This window comes from Cydia amplana, chromosome 4 (genome assembly GCF_948474715.1).
Source record: "Cydia amplana chromosome 4, ilCydAmpl1.1, whole genome shotgun sequence".
Classification (NCBI taxonomy): Eukaryota; Metazoa; Arthropoda; class Insecta; order Lepidoptera; family Tortricidae; genus Cydia; species Cydia amplana.
Genome location: NC_086072.1, coordinates 21,872,300 through 21,894,380, shown reverse-complemented (window position 1 = coordinate 21,894,380; position 22,081 = coordinate 21,872,300). Strand labels below are relative to the sequence as shown.

General features: G+C 35.0%; 1 protein-coding gene across 1 annotated transcript; it reads left to right on the top strand.

Moving 5' to 3' along the window:
* Positions 1–15,081: 15,081 nt before the first annotated feature.
* Positions 15,082–20,277, top strand: LOC134647374 (ribonucleoside-diphosphate reductase subunit M2). Its single transcript, XM_063501712.1, has 6 exons — positions 15,082–15,311; positions 15,403–15,642; positions 15,869–16,104; positions 16,586–16,814; positions 19,465–19,683; positions 20,111–20,277. The coding sequence occupies exons 1-6, from the start codon at positions 15,252–15,254 to the stop codon at positions 20,261–20,263; spliced, it is 1,137 nt and encodes a 378-aa protein (XP_063357782.1). The 5' UTR covers positions 15,082–15,251; the 3' UTR covers positions 20,264–20,277.
* The last annotated feature ends 1,804 nt before the right edge of the window (positions 20,278–22,081 follow it).

Sequence of the window (22,081 nt, the reverse complement as noted above, 5' to 3'; positions counted from 1 at the left end):
CAACCGGCGCAAGTAACTTGCGTCACGTGCAAGTAGCTTGCACATGTTGAAACTCGAGCTCCGTGTGCGAACAACACGCCCCAGTTACTCATACATCATACATGTAACTCGCGCGGGCTCCGTGCGCAAGTAGCTTGCACATGTTGAAACTCGAGCTCCGTGTGCCCCAGTTACTCATACATCGTACATGTAACTCGCGCGGGCTCCGTGCGCAAGTAGCTTGCACATGTTGAAACTCAAACTACGTGTTCGAACAACACGCCTCAATCACACATACATCGTGCATGTAACTTGCGCGGGCTCCGTGCGCAAGTAGATTGCACATGTCGAACAACACGCCCCAGTTACACATACATCGTGCATGTAAATTGCGCGGACTCCGTGCGCAAGTAGCTTGCACATGTTGAAACTCGAACTCCGTGTTCGAACAACACGCCCCAGTTACTCATACACCGTGCATGTAACTCGCGCGGGCTCCGTGCGCAAGCCGCATGCATATGTTATTTGTTGTAGCTTGCGTACTTGCTATAGTAACGCAAATCACGTGGGATACCTGCGCAAACGCTTGCACTGGCACATGCTCAAGTCTCTGGGGCATGCTTATTGTACCGTTGTATTCACTATTCATTTCATTCATCATTCAGACGTACTCATTTGAGTAACCACTGTTGAATTGAAACTTGTATGACAATCTCAGATTGGAAATGGTCTTCGGACATTTAACCTAAGCACGTACCCCAACAGAGCCAACTACGTATATTACAATGCATCGTATGCAAGAGCCATAACTAGAACAAGTAACGGCACGGGCTAATACAAATAACTTGCACAAACTGGAGCCCATTTGTCGAACAATATTAGGCTAATATTATTAGTGTGTTGTCATGGTAACCCATACGATGTGACAGTTCGTGGACTAATAATATTAGCCTAAAGCCACTGATTCCGCCGGACGATATCGGCCTGTCAGTTGCTCGGAACTGTCAACTTTTTGTTCTAACTGACAGGCCGATACCGTCCGGCCGACTGTTAATCAGTGGGCCCCTTAATACCGTTCGAGAAATGGGCCCCTGCTTGCACTAATAGCTCGCGTATTTATTTGCTTAAGCATCATATATTCCAACTAATATTATAAATGAAAAATTAACTCTGTTTATTACCTCTCTTAAACCGCTAAACCGATGTAGACGAAATTTGGTAGATAATTCGAGTCCAGGGGAAATACATAAGATAGTTTTTTATTACGAGTTACGTACAGCCATTTTTGGGACCCAAATCTTGACCGTCTTAAAAGGGGCATAAAATATTATTGGCAACGCTCAGGTCAGGCACCGAATGCTCATGAAACACATTTCTCATATTCTTAATATTACATTACAATATCATAAAAACACGCAAAAATAATGACAATTGTCTACTGTACCTTCTTTCACTACAAAGTCTTTAAAAAATGGCGTATCGTATATGACCAAAAATTTAAATAAATCAACTCTTCTATTTACTCTTAGCATGTTCATATTAACATTTATACACTTGATTATTGCGTTCATATTCTTTTAACGCTTCAATAAATTGGTATATTGAGATTTAAAAACACTCCAGTGTAAATTATAAGTTACGCGAAAATAGTAAAAAACTTGTTTACATTTTTGATCACTATAAACTCCATTTTTTAAGGTCTTCCTCTGGGATGCAATGGTAAACACATCACGCAAAATCTGCCAGCTTCTTGTTTAATCCCTCATGCTAATATTAAGAAAGATTAAAAAATTGAACCACGAGCGTAACGAGCGTAGAGAGAGAGAGAGAGAGAGAGTAACGGATTTACTGAAAGGAACCATAATATATTTTGATGGCATTATTCATTTACAGTAACTATTACCAGGCTATTATCAGCTCAGGTCCGATGAAACTATGCTATTATTATGATAATATTATTGTTGCGACCAGTTGACGACGGAATTTTCTTTTTCTTTTGATGCCTCATGCATCATGCAAGAAAGATGATTGAAAATATACGAGATTTCCTGTCTTGAAAGTGACAATTAATTACCTTTTGTATCAAAAAATGGAAAACTACTCCTACATAAATTAAGTATTCTTTTAAATATTTCAAATATTAGCGTTGTAAAGAAAATATTAGATTGGCGAAGAAATGTGATCTCCATATTGGTTTCAAATTGCAAATTTTCTAATTGTATTGTAATTGTATTCGGGACCTAAAATTGTGGCTGGAATTTACTGAATTTTACTGATAGGAAAGTATTTTGATTTAAGTTGTTATAGTTTTTTTTAAAGATAGACTTAGGGTCAGTTGCACACGAAACCGTCTGTCACCGTCAAACCGTTCGCTAAAGTTTCATAGTTCATTGCTGAGTGACGTTGATCAGCCCGCTAATGTGGTTGGTGCAACTGGTCCTTATGATTGCTGAGATACCAGGTGATCCAATATAAATTGTGTATATTTTATTCCAGCTAATCAAAGGTCTTAAAGTACACAGTCATCCATTATACTGCCCCCTTAAGCCAATTAGCGGTATCTCAAAAACAAAAATTGTTGAAAATGGAACTATAAGATGATAGTATTTTATGCAACCGTTGTTTAAGAGAGGTCAAAAAAGGCGAGTGGCGTGAGTAACAATTTAGGCGAAGCCGAAAATTGTTAATAAAGACGCCACGAGTATTTTTTGACTCGGTTAAACAACGTTGCATACAATATTTTTTCTACGACCAAGCACTTACTTTGAAATAAAATTGTAAATTTAACAAATATTTTTAATTCAAGAAGTAGCAAAAATGGAGGGTACGGGCGGGAAAAGAATGAATGAATGAATGAAATTAAAAAAAACATGTCTATGGTTCACTTATTTGTCAGAAATGACATTTAAAATAAGGTTGGCAACACTGTATTTCATTCAATATTTTTTAAGTGGTCATTACACGAAGTATCGTAAAATCGCCAAAAAGATACTGCATTTAACACAAATTCTTTTTTGGGGAATAGACTAAAGACTTGTCTTGACAACTATAAGGTAGGGTTTTAAAGGTGTGTGCACGACCCTTTAAATGACAAAAAAGTACGGGAGTAGAAAAAGAATTTAAAGTATATATGTTTGCATTAAATTTTGATTTGAGATATCGCTAATTGGCTTAAGGGGGCAGTATAATAAGTTTAAATTGTTTCACATCACGGTGACAGTCGCCATTAGCCTTACTTAATTCAAATATTTTGTGTACATATTTTAATATAACGATTTAGATGGCACTTATGTGCTTTACATTACTTGCGAATATTGTACCCACTGTACCCAGAGGGGCTACCGCGAAAAACGAAATTCGCAAATTGCGGGGATCTTTCGCTTTTACTCCAATGCAGGCGTAATTAGAGTGACAGAGAAAAATGCTCGCAATTTGCGAACTTCGATTTTCGCAGTTATAGCCCAGTGTACTGTTAAAGCTTGCTAGCAATCATATGTCGTAGCATTTTTATAAATTCATATTGGCGAACGTTATGGTGTGTTTTATGGCTCCTCTACACGATGGGCCAACCCCGGCCACTCCAAGGGACGCAGTCATGCGGTAAAAATGAGATAGCAATATCACTTGCTCCCTCTAACGCATAAATGCGTCCCTTGGAGTGGCCAGCGTTGGCCCATCGTGTAGAGGAGCCATTATTCGTCTTTGATTAAAAATCATACTTAATGTAAAAATACGGTGATATCCAGAATTAGAGAAACTGTGACAACAGTTGGAATAGTAGTTTATGCAACAGTGATATAATAAGGGTTCTTAAAATTCAAGGGTCGAAGTTACAAAACGAGACGTAGTCGAGTTTTGTAAAAAAAGACCCGAGAATTTTAAGAACCAATTATGAGCTGTTGCATACATTACTTTTTCTATGACAGCTGCAGCAAAAAAAAAAAAAAAAAGAGTTATTATTAAAAAAAAAGAGTTATTATTTAAAAAAAATTGAGTTATTATTTAAAAAAAAAGAGTTATTATTGTAAATGAAAACATACCTCTTTCAATCAAGATGATCGGAACTTGTATCTTTAAAAAAAATAAAGCAGTTGTATTATACTCATAAGATGACTGCTAGCAGTCATCTTATGAGCCTATAGACAAATCATTCAAATTACATTGCTTTAGATATCACTGTCAGTCATTTAATTGACACATTTAAGTGCTGGAGTAGAAAAAGATTATTATGATACTTAGGAGTCATTTTTCTCGGAAAATATAATGTTTATCTAATTATGAATATCACTGTAGCTTTTACCAATGACATGACACTGCTACCTTATTGCAAAATTTTCCTATGAACAAAAATAATAATACATGAAAGTCTTGAAACCAATGTTGTATTTTTATTATTCTCATCATCACACATCTCACATCCATACTATCCAGAAGGTTTTTACATACATTGCAGTGGCGGATTTCCCATAAGGCACAGTAGGCACGTGCCTAGGGCGGCGAGATATTAGGGGCGGCAAATTGTGACAAAAAAATCGCTGATGATAACAAGAAATAACTTAAAATTATGGCCCAGGCAACGAATTCTCAAAAAAAAGGTATAGAGGGAAATGCTTGGAGCTTGGAACACAATTTTCGACTTCGTAACTTTGTTTGAACTAGTTAGGAGGTGAACATATCAAAAGTCCCCGGCCGTAGCCCTTGAACCGGGGGAAGAGGGAGGTTTGAAGTATTTTTCGGTTTTTTGCTTATATCTCGGAAACTATGCGTTATAACGACTGATCATTGTACAAAATGAAAGCTGATTACATTTGCTACAAGTATTATTTAGTACAGTTTTTCGATATCTTGAGGGCCTTCCCTCCACAGTTGTGCGCGAATCGCGGCGCGATCGAAGCCGCGAACGCGAGTGTGGCGTCGATTTCACAGATTGTTCACGCCTTCGCGCCTTGTTCCCCGTTTTTTGTCGGTTTTTCGGCCAGCGTCAAAGGAGGCGCGAAGCGCGAACTTGCAAGACTCCACAATACACACTATTTTGGCTCATCAGTTGCAAGATAAATATGATGATTTAATAATGGTTTTATTACATATACGTGAGATATTTTTGGTTGTTACACTAACATGAGAAAGAGATTTGGGAAAGTGAAAAAAAATCCAACTGTCTATTTTCTCGAAGCAACGGAAACATTTTCAAAACAAAAATGGTTAATAGTAATTAAATGGATTAATTTACGTAAGAGATTTTTTTGTAGGATATAGTAAATATACAGAGCTTAATTAACATGTAATTGTTATGTACACATTAGTTGTTATTTTTATAAAAAAAAAAAATTTTAATAAAGAAAATTATTGGGAGCAGGTTTTGGTGTCAAGCTGGGAGAAAATATAAATACATAATATATGTTTGAGAACTGCATATTAAAAAATCTCGAGTGTCGGATTCATGTGTTGATATATTTTTTCTATTTTAATAATAGTTTGGATTTATTAAAAGCATGTGACATTTTTGTGTGTGTGGTGTGGTTGGTTTGATGCCTTAGAAAGATAAATGACAGTTAAACTCGATCAGCTGATGCTTTTCAGCCATCTTGGCCCGAACTAAACTGCGAAATCACCGAGAAGTTTGCGAGTGTGGAGTCATACGTCAACGTCGCGATATGTTCGCTCGGCGAAGTCGCGCCGCGATTCACGCACAATAGTCTGGTCTGGAGGGGGGCTAGGGCCCTCCACACTCGTGCGGGAATCGCGGCGCGTAGCCGAGAACGCGAGTGGGGAGTCGATTTCGCAGATCTGCTACACTGTTAAAATCTTTCGGGTTCCTTTCCTCGTGAGCACCGTGAATATTATTGATGGAAATTTGATGCAAAATTATAGATATTCAAGAGCGGCTATGTCAAAAACTAAACAAGATACCTACCTATCGAAAAACTCGACTGTATAAAACTTGTGGCAAAATTAATCAGCTTTCATTTTGTATAATGATCATGTCACAACGACGCATAGTTTCTAAGATATTATAAGCGAAAAACCGAAAAATGGAACCTTAAAATCAAACCCCCCTACCCCCGCTCAAGGGCTACGGCCGGGGATTTTTGATATATATTTTCACCTCCTAACGAGTCCAAACAAAGTTACTAAGTTAAAAATGTGTCCCAAGCATTTCCCTCTATACCTTTTCTTTGCCTGACCTAAATGTAGTCAATATATGATGGGTGCTGATGCTGAAGGGGCGGCTACAGGGTCTGAGCCTAGGGCGGCAAAGACTGCAAATCCGCCACTGATACATTGTCAAATCCAAGTATGTATATATTTAGAATTGCTAAGTCAAAAAGGGTCTTCATAGATGAATTTACTTTATGTGCTACAGCATTGCATGCAGCCTACACTACACACGACATAAAGTTTATATAAACTTTACAAGAATGAGAAGTGAGAAAATACAAATCAGTCTTGTGCTCTGCGTTTTAAATATAACCTCAAGCAGTTTGGGCCGGTATGGCTTAATAAGAAAAGCAATCAACTCCACTTTTAATTTGTGGTCTGAACTGAATTCTGATCAGTGAAAGTTCAGTTCAACTCAACACTCAACTCGGACTACCAGTACCAACCAACAAGCGATTGCATTTCCCGCACTTTTTGAGTGTAGTGATTGGACAAACCAAAGAGTGAATTGGACAAACCCACGGATTTAGAGTTAATAAACTGGATCGAGTACATTGACCAAAAAGTGTGTCCCAGGGACCGGAACCGGTTACCTTAACCGGGGTTTTTCATAGGGTTATTTTAGAAGTGGTTATAAAAACCCCTACCATAACGGTAACCGTCTGATAAGGTAACACTTTGATTCGGTAACCGTATCAGATCGAGTTAACCCCTGTTACCGGTAACCGAAATAAAAACCCCGTCTATGCTGTTACCTCATAATAAGGTTTTGAACCAGTTCAAACGATTGTAAACTTTACGCAGACTTAAATTCAACTTATTATTGAATAACCGTGGTTGGCATGGGCGGTCTATGAAGCCTCCAGCACAAACAAGTTTTTTTGCCGGTAACTTCGCTTATTGTCAATTCAAACAATATTGCACTTTGAGTCCTTAAGCTAAAATTGAAAACAAGTGAGCGATTACAGTATTATTTTTAGAGCGACAGCCGCGGCGCAGCGCGGCCATTCCTTTGTTTATCTTTATACCTGTGTGTTCCTATTGTTTTTGTCAATTCTAGTTTAGAAATTTTTAGAAAAGGGGTTGCAAGTAAACAACATCCTATCCTAGTAATATCTGCTATTATTTAGATATATTTTATGCTACTTAGATTATTATTTTTATTTTCGGGTTCACACTTGATATGTACCTACAGATTAAAGACTGATTTAAAGAAAAATTTTCACCTAACTAGTAATTTTACTGGTACCTAGTTAGGTATAATTTATCTTAAGTGATTTAAAAAAAAAACACTTTGTGATAAAGATACATGCGCTAGCGGATTGTGGTAGATATTTTACCATTGTTAACAAATGACATATGTACTAGTTATTATGAGCTTATTTTATAATAAGCAATTAAAGTCTATTTTTTTATTCGGTAGACTAAAATGACATTTCATAGTATGAAATGAAATGACACATGATGTTCATACTACGAAATGTCATTTTAGTCTACCGAATAAAAAATAGACTTTAGTTTAAAATGTTTTCAGATGCGGTGAGTTGTATGAGCTAAGTCGTAATTTACCTTGTACCGCTTAATGCAGCGATCAGAAAATATATATCTATAGCAGTTATAAACTTATTTTAATACTACAAATCTTTCATTAATACCAGGGGGCTCAGCACGGTTCCATTTTTATCGACTATCACTATGCCCGTCACTTTCGCACTTACATACTTGTTAGAACGTGACAGGCATGGTGATAAACGATAAAAATGCGACCGTGCTACTAGGGCAGAATTCATTATACATATTCATTGGGTATCTATAACATTGGTAGGTGAAATAGTTTTGATTAAATTAAATAGATACATACATTACATACATACTTAGTAAGCAGTGTTGGGCATTCAAGAATAAAATCATTATTTAAATAAGAATTCCTAAGAATAAAATCATGTTGATTTTATTCCCGTCAAAATTATTCAAATAATTTTGATCGGAAATAATTCGTATGTGAAAAAATTGAATAAGAATCATCTCATTCTTAATCAAATAAATATAATCATGATTTTATATTCTAAATAATATTCCTGGATTAAACATGTAGTATGGGTGCCGTATAGGCGTTACGTATAGATAGAAGTAAATTAGACAAGAAACTATTATGTTTTTTGACTAATTTATACCTGATTTTATGCAATAAAATCTTACAAATTTAATTTACTGCCGCATAGTCTTGGTATTGGACGATACCCGTAGTTATTTTAATGTGATAACTAAATCATTAGGTACAATTCAGCTGCTCTGAACGGATGGTGGATAGCGAAACTCTTCAATGGCTCACTGTGCCTAAATTAATGTAAAAAATAAAAAACCGGCCAAGTGCGAGTCTGACTCGCGCAGGAAGGGTTCCGCACCATTACGCAAAAACCAGCAAATAAATCACGTTTGTTGTATGGGAGCCCCACTTAGATATTTATTATATGCTGTTTTTAGTATTTGTTGTAATAGCAGCAACAGAAATTAATTATTTGTGAAAATTTCAACTGCCTAGCTATCACGGTTCATGAGATACAGCCTGGTAACAGACAGACGGATAGAGGAGTCTTAGTAATAGGGTCCCGTTTATACCCTTTGGGTACGGAACCCTAAAAAAGATGTTTTTAAAGGTAGAATAAGGAATGGCTTGATATGGTGTATTCCTATTTCTCCCCGCCGGGCACAGATGGGAATAGGCGCTTCAGTTAAATCATTCCCATATGTCCCCGCCTCATGTATCGCGGCGATCACGTTGGGCAGGAACAAATGGGGAAAATACTCATGATTTTTTTCTGTTTTCGAATTATGTTTATAATTCGTTTTTTTTAGCATTAGAAAGAACTTGAAAGAAGGTAAGCGATTTTGACATGTCTTTTAATTGAAAAACACTTTTTAAAAACCATAACTATTACTTATGAAAGCAGAAGACTATAAAAGATCGTATTAGATTCATAATTGTTACATATTTACCGTAACTTATTTTTAAAATGTGCTTTTCAATTAAAAGAGACATCAAGATTGTTTTCTCCAATATGCTCGGAAATGTTCACCTTATTGTAGCAAAAATAGTACGGGAAGTTCTACGTTATTGTCAAACTCTAATTTAAAAAAATCAAACTATCGCTGTCCTGTTCTAGCGGACGGGAATGAAAAAAACACTACAGTAATAACTTATTACTGTAGTGTTTTTTACTTTTTAAAAATAAAAAACGCAAACAGCCAATTATTGTAGCCGCGAGCCGCGTCTACACGACCCGATCAGCTATCATTTCAAACTATAGGATAGAGTGAGATAGTAAGATAAACGACCTTACTTGTCTCGTTCTTACAAGACCGTTGTGCTCGTGTATGATCGTGCAAATACTGCTTAATAAAATCAAAGATTATTTTTATATTTTTTTAAGGATCTCATCCGTGTACATAAACAGAGACAGAGAGAATCATACTATCTTTGTCTTACACTAGTACTAGCACCCAAAAGAAAAGGATGGGTATAGTTTTCCTGGTTCTTACTGACTGACAAATTGGTTTGACCAACTATATTGCACAATTATATTGAATGGTACTGAATGGCAGAATAAGTTTGTGCCCTTAACTTAAAAAAAAAATATTTTAGAGGGAAATTGTTTTTGACATTTTTGATGTGAAGGTTCGATTTGAGTGATGCTTGCTGCTTAAATAATTATTATTTTACCTTATTTCCTCGCATGTTTGGAGAAAAGCACTATATATGCCTCGGCAGGAATAGCAATTCGTGGATTCGTCTTCTTCGAACGAATCGAAACTCATCCACGAATTGCCCTTTCCCGGCCTCTGCAATAATGTACTATTACCTTATTTCTAATGCTAAAAAAAAACGAACTATAGTATGTGGTTTCAGTATCCGAGTTACTACCAAGACTTATGGTGTTTTTAAAAGCTCTTCTGATATTTAAAATTTGCATTTATTATTTAGACGGAAATTAACAGGTATATTTGACACAACGCTTGCCGCACGTGTTTAGCAAATGCTGACAAAGAATTCACCACGCCACGACTTAATCCTATTGTTATTGCCAATGAGTAATGAATGACGGTCTCAAGTGCAAACACGCCTGCAACTTTCTGCAAATCTATTTAATTATAGTGATAAGCGTAGGACTCTTTTCTTACCTGCAGTAATTTACTATCTCATTCACTTTCCGTAGGTGTGAAAGAGATAGCATACGTAAGACCTCAAGGCTGGTAGGAATAATAAACAAAATACATACTTAATACGCAAAGAAATATACATTGAACCATCATAATTATAATTTCGCAGTTTACTTTCTATGTAGCTTCATTATAAAATTATCATCACCGTTTCGAAGGCTTCAAAAAATTCAAATCAATCCGACCATTGAAAAGAGGGGTGAAATTCATTTTACTATCTATATACATTGTACTACATATAATATGACGTATAATATGACCAAATAAATGCCATTTAACCTTGTTACCACTAACTCATGTATCTACAATTACATCAATTAGTCATGACACGGCAGAGTACTGATAACAATACTGTAGTGTAGTACAATAATAAGGCTTTATTGTTGTCACTATGACTCTCACCGCATTCTGCTTAATCCTAAATATCCTAATACAATAGAAAATACCACGACCTTTAAACATTCGGTGCACTTGCGTTGTAGCGCGTGCCAGCGGAGCGCAGCGTTTCGATTTAAATACGCATGTTGCTTCGCCCGTGTAGGTATATTTATTATCTTCATGTTATTAGGTACTAGGAAGTGCAAATAATTGACTTCATACATGAAAGATATTTTGCAGATTTTGTTCAATAGTCACCTTCAACAACACGAGAGTAATCTAGAGCAGAGTTGGGCAAAAAATAACTTGAATAAGAATAAGAATAAAAACAGAAATTTCATTCTTATTCCAATCGATTTGAATAAGAATAATTCTTGCACTCGTTATTTTAGAATAAATAGAAAGTGAATAAATCATGACACTTTTATTTTAAATGAAAAAGACAAAACGGAATATTTATTCCAGATGTAGGATTATACTAAATAACGTTTTATTCAATTAGAATGTTATTCTGAATTAATTTAACTTTTGTAGTTACATACTACTACTTTTAATTTTGTAAGTTTCTAAAATAAATAAAACAAATAAAATAGATAAAATAAATGAAATAAATAAAAAAAAACAAATAAATTATATTATTGACATCTATTTTATTAGTATTGCATTTTAGTTTTTATATAATATTATAAGTATTAGTTTAATTTTTAAGTAGGTTTATTTTAATTTTAGTTAAGGTTTTAAATTTTTAATTTATAGATTTCATAGTTAGTTGTAATGTTTTTTTATTATTACCTTTTAAGTTAAATAAATGACCTTTATCCTAATAAAATAAATAACATAAATAAAATAAACAAAATAAATAAAATAAATAAAATAAACAAAATAAAAAAAATAAAAAAAAATAATCAAAATAAATAAAATAAACAAAATAAAAAAAATAAAAAAATAAACAAAAAAAATAAAATAAACGAAATAAATAAAATAAACAAAATAAATAAAATAAACAAAATAAACAAAATAAACAAAATAAACAAAATAAACAAAATAAACAAAATAAATAAAATAAATAAAATAAATAAAATAAATAAAATAAATAAAATAAATAAAATAAATAAAATAAATAAAATAAATAAAATAAATAAAATAAATAAAATAAATAAAATAAATAAAATAAATAAAATAAATAAATAAATAAAGTAAATAAAGTAAATAAAGTAAATAAAGTAAATAAAGTAAATAAAGTAAATAAAGTAAATAAAGTAAATAAAGTAAATAAAGTAAATAAAGTAAATAAAGTAAATAAAGTAAATAAAGTAAATAAAGTAAATAAAGTAAATAAAGTAAATAAAGTAAATAAAGTAAATAAAGTAAATAAAGTAAATAAAGTAAATAAAGTAAATAAAGTAAATAAAGTAAATAAAGTAAATAAAGTAAATAAAGTAAATAAAGTAAATAAAGTAAATAAAGTAAATAAAGTAAATAAAGTAAATAAAGTAAATAAAGTAAATAAAGTAAATAAAGTAAATAAAGTAAATAAAGTAAATAAAGTAAATAAAGTAAATACAGTAAATAAAGTAAATAAAGTAAATAAAGTAAATAAAGTAAATAAAGTAAATAAAGTAAATCAAATACATAAAATAAAAAATAAATAAAAAATAAACAAAATAAATAAAATAATTAAAATAATCAAAATAAAGTAAATACAGTAAATACAGTAAATAAAGTAAATAAAGTAAATAAAGTAAATAAAGTACAGTAAATAAAGTAAATAAAGTAAATAAAGTAAATAAAGTAAATAAAGTAAATCAAATACATAAAATAAAAAATAAAAAAAAATAAACAAAATAAATAAAATAATTAAAATAATCAAAATAAATTATATAAATAAAATTAACAAAATTAATGACAAATAAAATAAATGAAATAAGTAAAATAAACAAAATAAAAAAATAGACAAAATAAGTAAAATAAACAAAATAAATAAAATAATCAAAATAATCAAAATAAATTATATAAATAAAATTAACAAAATTAATGACAAATAAAATAAATGAAATAAGTAAAATAAACAAAATAAAAAAATAGACAAAATAAGTAAAATAAACAAAAACATTAAAATAAACAAAAACATTAAAATATGCAAAATTAAAAAAAAAATACAAAAATAACAAAATAAACTATTAGTTCTATTAATAAATTAACTTTTTCTTTTAGTAGGTATTTGACTGACGGCACATCACTAAATACGAATGTAGCAAACCAATAAGCAACCGATAATAAAGGTTACCATAACTGAATAAAAACCGGTTAAAAACCCCTAACAAAAACCCTAACGCGATGGGGTTTTGAGATTAACTCGGTTAAAGGTTAAGGTTACCGTTTCAATAAGCTTACCGTTACAATCAGGTAACAGTATGATAGGGTTACCGAATGATACGGTAACCGAATTGATTGGGTTACCGAATGGATAGGATTAAGCGTAAAGAGGGGTTTTCCGGTCCTTGGTGTGTCCACATGAGAAGTCAAACTAGAGCCCTGCATCTCGTTCTAATTAGGGTGACCATAAGACATCTGTATGTGGGATATTAGGATAACATGGAATATATCAGTAGGGTGTGTCATTTTCTAAATAAAGTGAAATTTTAAGTGGTCAGGTTTTTTTTTTCATTTGTAGTCGGCCTCTTTCGCACTCACTCATGGTATGTTCATAAAAAAAACTGAAGTGGACAAAAGGGAAGCCTACCGCTTCCCTTTTGTCCACTTCAGTTTTTTTTAAGTATAAGCGTCATTGAAGATCTGTTTAGCAAATATGACGCTTTTTTTAAAGTTGGTGCCTTTTTTCTATTGACGGAAATGTGTCCTACCTATAAAGAATCGATGTCATATATAAACAGTTTAACACACCTAACAAAATATTATGTATAAATGAGAGTCTGTAATGTTTAAGGAGTTAAGCACTTTGGTTTTAAATTTTGGCAATTGAAGGGATGTTTACAAAAACAACATACCTGACTACACTGGTTGACACCTGAAACGATTAACAATGTTCTTAAAAAAGTGTCAACCGGTCTAAGCAGTTATGTTGTTTTTGTAAACATCCCTTCAATTGTTCTACAACAAATCTTAAATTAAACATGCCGAAATAAAGACATAAGGTACCTATTATGTTAAACTTACTTTTACATTACCTACGTTAATAATAACTAATAAGAATTCTGTGAGACCGATTCAAAACGTGCCGACATCATAGTCACCCTAATGAGTTTGACAATGTTGTCTTGTATTTTTATAGTAAAATGTAATAATTGTGGCTTTCTTGTGAAACAATATTCCACAATTAGCAATTATTTCACTCCAACAACCTTTAACACAATATTTCTTCACAATTTTTAAGAAATTTCGCATTCACGTGTTTTGAAGAAATGTCATCAAGTTGGGGATACCAATTAATATTTAAAGTTACTACAACTTCTACCATACTAAAATTTAGTTTTTTTTTACTGTGTATGCGCTTGGTTTAATCAGTTAATAATATTGGCATCATAATTATTTACAAATTACTTAAAAGATATCAGAACTGTAGTCTGAATATAGCACTAAAATTGTATAAGAAGGTGATTAAATTCAGTAGTTTATTGATATAATTTCTACCATAATGGTATCTTTTTAACATTGGCAACATGTGCGAGTGAGACACAGGGCTCGGGTTTTTCTATCTCAAGTGGACCGTTTTCTCTAGTCTGGTACGAACAACTTTCTGTCTCGGTGATAAGGTTCAAATTAGTATGGCAAAAAAAGTGACAACTCGCTCCAGTTTAAAAAATATAACTTCATGGACAAACCGAACAGCTGACCAACAGGAAATTACTTACCAACCAAACAAACAATTTTTGCTCAGTGACAGTTATTATTATTTGCAATGTGGATTATAAGTAGATAAGTGAAATTAAGTATTATATTTAATTAAAATAAACATTTATGAAATTCTTTCAATGGATATAAAATCTGATTTATATTTTAACTACAAATAAAAGTATAGTGCCTGGCCAAATCTCGCGCGTTCCCGCGTTTTTAAGCACGTATCGTGAATGGTTCGTTCAACGTATTTTTGCTTTGTTCCAAACGGTACTAACAAATTAATATAAATAAAGTTGGAATAAGAAAGGCTAATGCTAAAAATATTGTATTAATAAAATTCTATAGATAATTGTTTTTATTATTTAATAAAACCTTTTAAAATAAACTATTTAAGACTATTTACAAAATATTAGCAATGTTTAGATAAGATGAAACTTATAAGTATGCTTTGGAACGCTTAGCTAGTTTCCCGCCATTTGGGGTAATCAAAAACACAAATACGGGGAGTTGTGGAAAATTCTAGCGGCAATTCACGTCTCCAGTGGGTTTTCTGACTTTAATGTGTGTTGATCACTGTGCTGTGCTATACAATATTTGTGTGGCAAAATAAAGTGCCCTTTGTTTCATTAAAATATCTCCAGTGTTAATAATATAGAAAAATGTCTCAAATCAACGACAAGGAAAATCTCCACAACGGAATCAACAACGTGCACATCAAGGTACATATTTTCTATTGACTTTCTAACCTTATCTCGTTAACTTGTCATCATACAGTTGTTTCACAAATAACATACAAATTGTTTATTTTAGTCACCCGTAAAGAGTAACGTACTCGCAGCACAAAACGGCAACGCAAAAGAGGAAAAATCAGACAAAATGGATGTTGAAAAAACCGAGGACGCCCCCGCGTTCGACCCCCAGCTGGAGCCCCTGCTGCGCGAAAACCCTCGCAGATTTGTTATCTTTCCAATCCAGTACAACGACATTTGGCAAATGTACAAAAAGGCTGAAGCGTCCTTCTGGACCGTGGAAGAAGTGGATCTCTCAAAGGTATCCTCATTTGCACTAATATTTTGATACACGTTATGTTCATTTTTTGCAACACTTCTTACTTATATCATAATTACATCACATCATAATATATTATTTTCTATAATAATCCATATGTGTAACAGAAACAGAATTGCGTCACAATATTTTGGATCAAACAACAAAAAACTTCTAAAGCTTCTACTGTTTATTAAATTACGTATTCCTTACCACAACCTGTTTGTAGGACATGCATGACTGGGAGAACCTAAAGGACAGCGAGAGACACTTCATCAAGCATGTGCTGGCGTTCTTCGCGGCCTCCGACGGAATTGTCAACGAGAACCTGGTGGAGCGCTTCTCACAAGAGGTGCAGGTCACTGAAGCCAGGTGCTTCTACGGGTTCCAGATTGCTATGGAAAATGTACATTCTGAAATGTACTCTTTATTGATTGACACTTACATCAGAGACCCTAAGGAAAGGTATGTAAACATTTTTAACCATTTAATCGCCCAGATTAAAAAAATAAATGGTTCCAGCCTCAAGGCCTATTTAAAGTCCTAAAAATAGTGCACAGGAAAAAAATTGGGTGGTAATTTTTTGCCATATAATAAATATTAGCATGTCCATAAAGGGTTAATTCAACAGCCGTTTTGTTGATCAATATTCATAACTAAACCCATCCATAGATGTTAGTGATATTATTATCGGTTCCACAAGATCAGTCATGTGGAACAACATTGAATTAGAATGAGTCACCATGTTTTTCTATTTGCACAGATTTTTTTTATCCTGTTAGGTACTTATGTAGACAGAATTGAGCCAAGCTAAATAACTGCATGGCATTTTGATCACAAATTGTGGTATGCCATCATTAATGTCATATTTCTATGGAAATATGACATTTATAATGATACTCCCGCACTTTATTCTGTTGAAGTTGATTCATAATTTTTTTTTCAGAGATTTCCTATTCAATGCCATAGAAACACTTCCTTGCATCAAAAAGAAGGCAGACTGGGCTCTACAGTGGATTGGAAGCAAGACTGCAACCTTCGGAGAGAGGATAGTAGCCTTCGCCGCAGTTGAAGGCATCTTCTTCTCGGGCAGCTTTGCCTCCATCTTCTGGCTGAAGAAGCGAGGGCTCATGCCCGGCTTGACCTTCAGCAACGAGCTTATTTCCAGAGATGAGGTTTGTAAAGATCTTACAAAATTGATTAGAGTTGTACCAAGCTAAAGTTGGCAGCGATTTTCAAAGCCTAGACTGTGCAAGTGTTATTTTAAACGTCTAACTTTATGGAATTATGAAGTTTAAATAAAACTTGCACAGTCTGTGCTATCAAAATTGCTGCAAACTTATTGTTAGTTTAGTCTAAGTCCAGTTTTTTTATGCCAATTGATTTTTAGTACCGTCAGCATGGAGAAAACAAGCTATGGTTTGAATTAACACGTGATATTTATAAGTAGTTTAATTGTTAGTAGTTTTATTTATGCCATTCATGTTAAAAACAATAATAAAAGACATACTGAAACAACATGAAATATAAAACAACCTAAAGCTGGCATAAATTGGGTCACTAATCAGTCTGATAAAGTGGTCACGTATGGGTTATCTTTAAGCTGTTTGGGTTACAGTCATTCCATTGATAAGCACTGTCAAAGCTCTTGAAGATATGCTATCAGTGGAAAAATAGCACATAGTCGAGTGATTGCTATTTTATGACCAGAATAAGGCTCCATTGTTGACAAAGTAGATACTCCAAAGTAAACATATTTTTTGTAATGTAGCAGACATACATACTTATATTACCTATACATTTAGGTATTTGCTCAGTTGCTTACAGAAACAGGTTTATTACGCATACAATTGTTTGTTATGGAGCAGGGATGTTACAGAGCTCCGTTTCCGTTAAGTCGGAACTTCCGCTTGGTATTACACATCCGTTTCTGTTCCGGTTCCGTTACTTTTGAAACGGAAGTTATATCGGATGTCAATGCTTAGCGCGGCAGCGGGACATGAGCGGTGTACATCAAAAACAAACAGGTTTATACCAGTCATTCGCTCATAGCCCCGCTTGCCACGTGCTGCAGTAATTAGATGTCCTGGTATATCCGTGTTTTCGAATTTAAAGTACCTACTCGTATGTGTTGTGTTGTGTAATGTATACCTACTGATAGAACTGCTCAGGCTCCGGTTCTGGTTCCGGTTCCGTTTTCGGTTCCGATTCCGTTTCTGGTTCCGATAAACTAAATTTAAAACATCTGGTTCCGCTTTCGGTTCCGATAAAACCACATCCGTTACATCCCTGTTATGGAGATACAAAACACACTTAGCATTGTCCAAGAAGTTTCCAAGTGTCCAAGGTCTATTTCAGTACATTGAACCATCCGGGATATAGAGGAAGCTATTTTGAAAGAAGGAATATGATAGGAGGAGGAAGACAATGTGGATTCCCAACTCCTTAAACTCCTTTCGTAAAAAAAGTGGGAACAACACTCAGTACTGCACACATCTTACTTAATTCAGAATTCTGGTATAATCATGAATCGAGGTGAATGAATAAAGGTGTAATCATGTTCAGTTACTCTGACTGCAGGATACTAGAACTATTTTTAGGGTTCTGTATCTCAAATGGGAAAAACGGAACCTTTATAGGACCCTGTCTGTCCGACCATTCTCCCCCCTTCATCTCTGAAACTACTGGGTTAATATTTTGAAAGGTTAATCTTTACTTTATGGACCGTCGATTTTTGGGGTGGGGAGGGGGGAGGGGGGGAGAGGGCTACCCCCCAGTCCAACCCCCATGGCGCGGAACCCCATGGTTATGGAGATATCCATGGTTAAAGTTTGTATGGAATTACTATGAAATAAGGGATTACAGCAAAATTTGAAGGGGGAGGGGGTGAGGGGGGGCGCGCTTCGCCCGAAGGCCCGCTTCGTCGCCCCTGAGGTCGCTCGCTGACCTCGGGGCTACTCCGCGAGCCTTCGACTTAGCGGTGAAGCTGTTGGATCTGGGGGTAGCTCCTTGCGGAAGAGCAGCCCTTCCGCCCTCGCGTGACAAAGCACGCTCACTGCACTCGGCTCCGCAGCTTCGGCTTACCGCCTCCGTTTTTGGAATTGCTCTCTAGGGGTAGGACAGACAAGCCCACGTGGATAGTGGGGTGCTCTGATTCGGTTTTTAGTGACCTTGAGATTCTGGTGACCAAAGATTTCGGCGACCTTGAGATTCTGGTGACCTTGAGATTCTGGGGATAAAAAAATTTGGTGACCTCGAGATTTTGGTGATCATAAATTTCGTGACCTTGAGATTTTGGTGATCTTGAGGATGGTGGTGTGGTATAAAAGGTAATATAAATGAACACAAAACGGCACCTTTCGACATCTGCTATGACATTACTCCTTTATTTCATAGTAATTTCATACAAACTTTAACCATGGATATCTCCATAACCATGGGGTTCCGCGCCATGGGGGTTGGACTGGGGGGTAGGCCTTTGCACCCTCTACCCCCCCATACCCAACACTCCCTCCAAATCGACGGTCCATAAAGTAAAGATTAGCCTTTTGAAAGAAAAAAATACACAAAATAGTTCTTCACCTATAAATGACAGAAAGACAATGTACGGAACCCTTGGAACGCGAGTCCGACTCGCACTTGGCCGGTTTTTACTACTAGGACGACTGAATTAAGTGTGTGAATCGTTTTACTTCTACTTTTAGGATTGTGAATTATACTGTTTTCTTTGATCGAGGTGTGCAATGGAGTAAACTCGGTAAACAACATTCCCACGTGATTATTGTGATTGTGGGGCATACAGCTATAAAGCTATGTTGTTCTTAGGGCCTCCACACGGACTTCGCGTGCCTGATGTTCAAGCACCTGGTGCAGAAGCCTTGCGCGGCGCGCGTGCTGGCCGTCATCCGCGAGGCCGTGCGGATCGAGCAGGAGTTCCTCACCGACGCGCTGCCCGTGCGGCTGCTCGGCATGAACTGCGACCTCATGTCCGAATACATCGAGTTCGTGGCCGATAGGCTGCTGATGGACCTTATTGGTGAAAAGGTAACTATTGATTTGTATTGTAGATTTTAGTTTAATTTTTTTTATTGAGAATATGTGACGTCCCACGGGTAAAGGTACCTTATGGCGGTTGGCGCTTACGCTATTATTAACGCCGCTCCAATATTATTTCGGCGCTATGCGACGTAAGCGCCAGCGGCCATAAGGTACCTTTTACCGTGGAACGTCACATATGTGCTCGTGTGTATTGCATTTTTTTGGGTTAGTAATTTTTTTATTCCACACCATCCCAAACACATTTTCTACCTTGAAATTCTATTATTGTGGCTAACTATACAAGATTACCACTATTACTACACTAGCTATTATTTGCTATTACCACTAGCTGAATGACAGTTTTTTTTTTTCAAAATGGCGGAGCTTCGCAAAGTCTCTAAACAATAGTAACAACGTATTTGTATGTCCACAGCACTACAACACAAAGAACCCGTTCGACTTCATGAACCTGATCTCCCTGGAGGGCAAGACCAACTTCTTCGAGAAGAAGGTGGGCGAGTACCAGAAGTGCGGCGTCATGTCCAGCCGCATGGACAACGTCTTCACGCTCGACGCGGAGTTTTAACATTTTAGACTTACTTATTTATCATCATACCCCGGCCGGCGAGAGCAAAAATGCGTTGACAGCTTAATAGTGCGAGGACACACACTTTGGTCGATGTCGATAAAAACAACACGATGTACTGGACCACCGTTATGATATGCAGAAGTATTAATTATTGTTGTAAACAAAATTAAAACCGAGTGTTTGTATTTATTCAGTTTAAAATTGTTTTAGGGTTATTCTTAGAAACGCGTGGAGGTATCAAGTTGAAATAAATAACAAATACTAATGGCTCAGTTTAAAAAAAAAATTGTGCTTAATTAAAAGTCGACTATTCTATAGACATCCATATGGCGATAGAATAGTCTATATTTAATTAAGCACTAGGAGCAGACGCATTTTTGCTCTCGCCGGCCGGGGTATGTTTATCATGTACGCACTACACCTAGGGTCGCCAATTAGATTCTTCAGGGGTCCGGTTCTTCAAATAAAATGACCATCGCGGTCCGTTTCTCCTCGAGTTATTAAATAAGCAAAAAAAAATAGGTAGCCGGTCTGGGATGCGGACATTTGGCGGTGACCCCTGCACTACACTTAGGCGATGTTAAACTTTTAATCGCTTTTCTATATAGAACTTTCTGTATAAAACATGTATAAAATGAATTATTTTATGCTATTAAGACCTTGGATAAGGCACAATATTATTATGAAGTGTGTATTTTGTATGTATGTTTTCTCGATCGCTGAACGAGTGAGTGCACGGACTGACAGTATTACTTGTTCCAATAATAGTAAATGCCTAGCAAATTGATATCTACCGGTGGAGCCGGTACGGTTATTGCTATGTGAAAATCTTTTTTCATAAATTCCTCTTGACATCTCATAGAATATTGACTACTTATAAGATAAGTGACCTTTATTGTAAGTACCTGGCGGACAGAGAGTATAGTATAAGTATAAATTTAATAAGATATTAATTAAGAATTAATTTTATTCCTGCATTTTGTACTTTTTTTAAGAATTAGTTTGGATTAGGTTCTTAATGCAATTTTCTTAGAATCGGTAACGTGTGATAATAATTATAAATAAAATTTAACTTTTAATGACTACAATTGTATTTAATTGACTATCCTGCCATTACCAAATGAATCCCTCTATTGAATTTAGAACAGTCTATTCTACCTAATTTCATGAAGTTTAGCCGTGTCCAGAAATAGACTAGTGGAATTGGAGCTACATGCGTCATACTATATGGCATGGAATGGCCTCCGCTAAAATATGCGCGGGTGCACACCTGCTTGTGTATATTGAAAACACTCGCGCATGTTTTAGCAGAGGGCCTAAAGCGTTTGATGGTGCGTGAGTTAAAAGTACGGTCGCGCCGAATAATGGCAGGAAAAAATCGATTTCGAGAAAAATGCAGAAGAACATTTTTAAGATTCGCTTAGGATCCTTATACGTAGACGAGAGAGGCGCTGCGCTGTGTAAATACTTTACAAAGCCTGCATCTGGACAGACAGAGCGATTATTCATACTCGCAATCTGTATAGTTTACATAGAAGAGAGGCCTTTCAGTAGGCCTCAAGGACTTCGCATACTAAGTCAATAAACTTCGGGTCACTGGCCCCTAAACATTATGCGTCTGGCAATCATTTTGCGTCTGGTCCGAACGCGCTGTTTATATAATTTATGTGATGTTGCTTCTACACGTACATTTGAAATAACGTAAGTTTGGCGGCGTAGAAACGTAGAATAGTAGACAAATAATACAAAATATTAAAAGAACCAACATCTTTATTTTATAAAATCTATAATTATCGGAACCCTGAAGCATACTTC

Coding starts and splice junctions, on each gene's coding strand:
- LOC134647374 (XM_063501712.1), top strand. CDS start 15,252: ATGTCTCAAATCAACGACAAGGAAAATCTCCACAACGGAATCAACAAC. Junction 16,105..16,585: donor ATCAGAGACCCTAAGGAAAG/GTATGTAAACAT, acceptor TTTTTTTTTCAG/AGATTTCCTATTCAATGCCA. Junction 16,815..19,464: donor AGCTTATTTCCAGAGATGAG/GTTTGTAAAGAT, acceptor TGTTGTTCTTAG/GGCCTCCACACGGACTTCGC.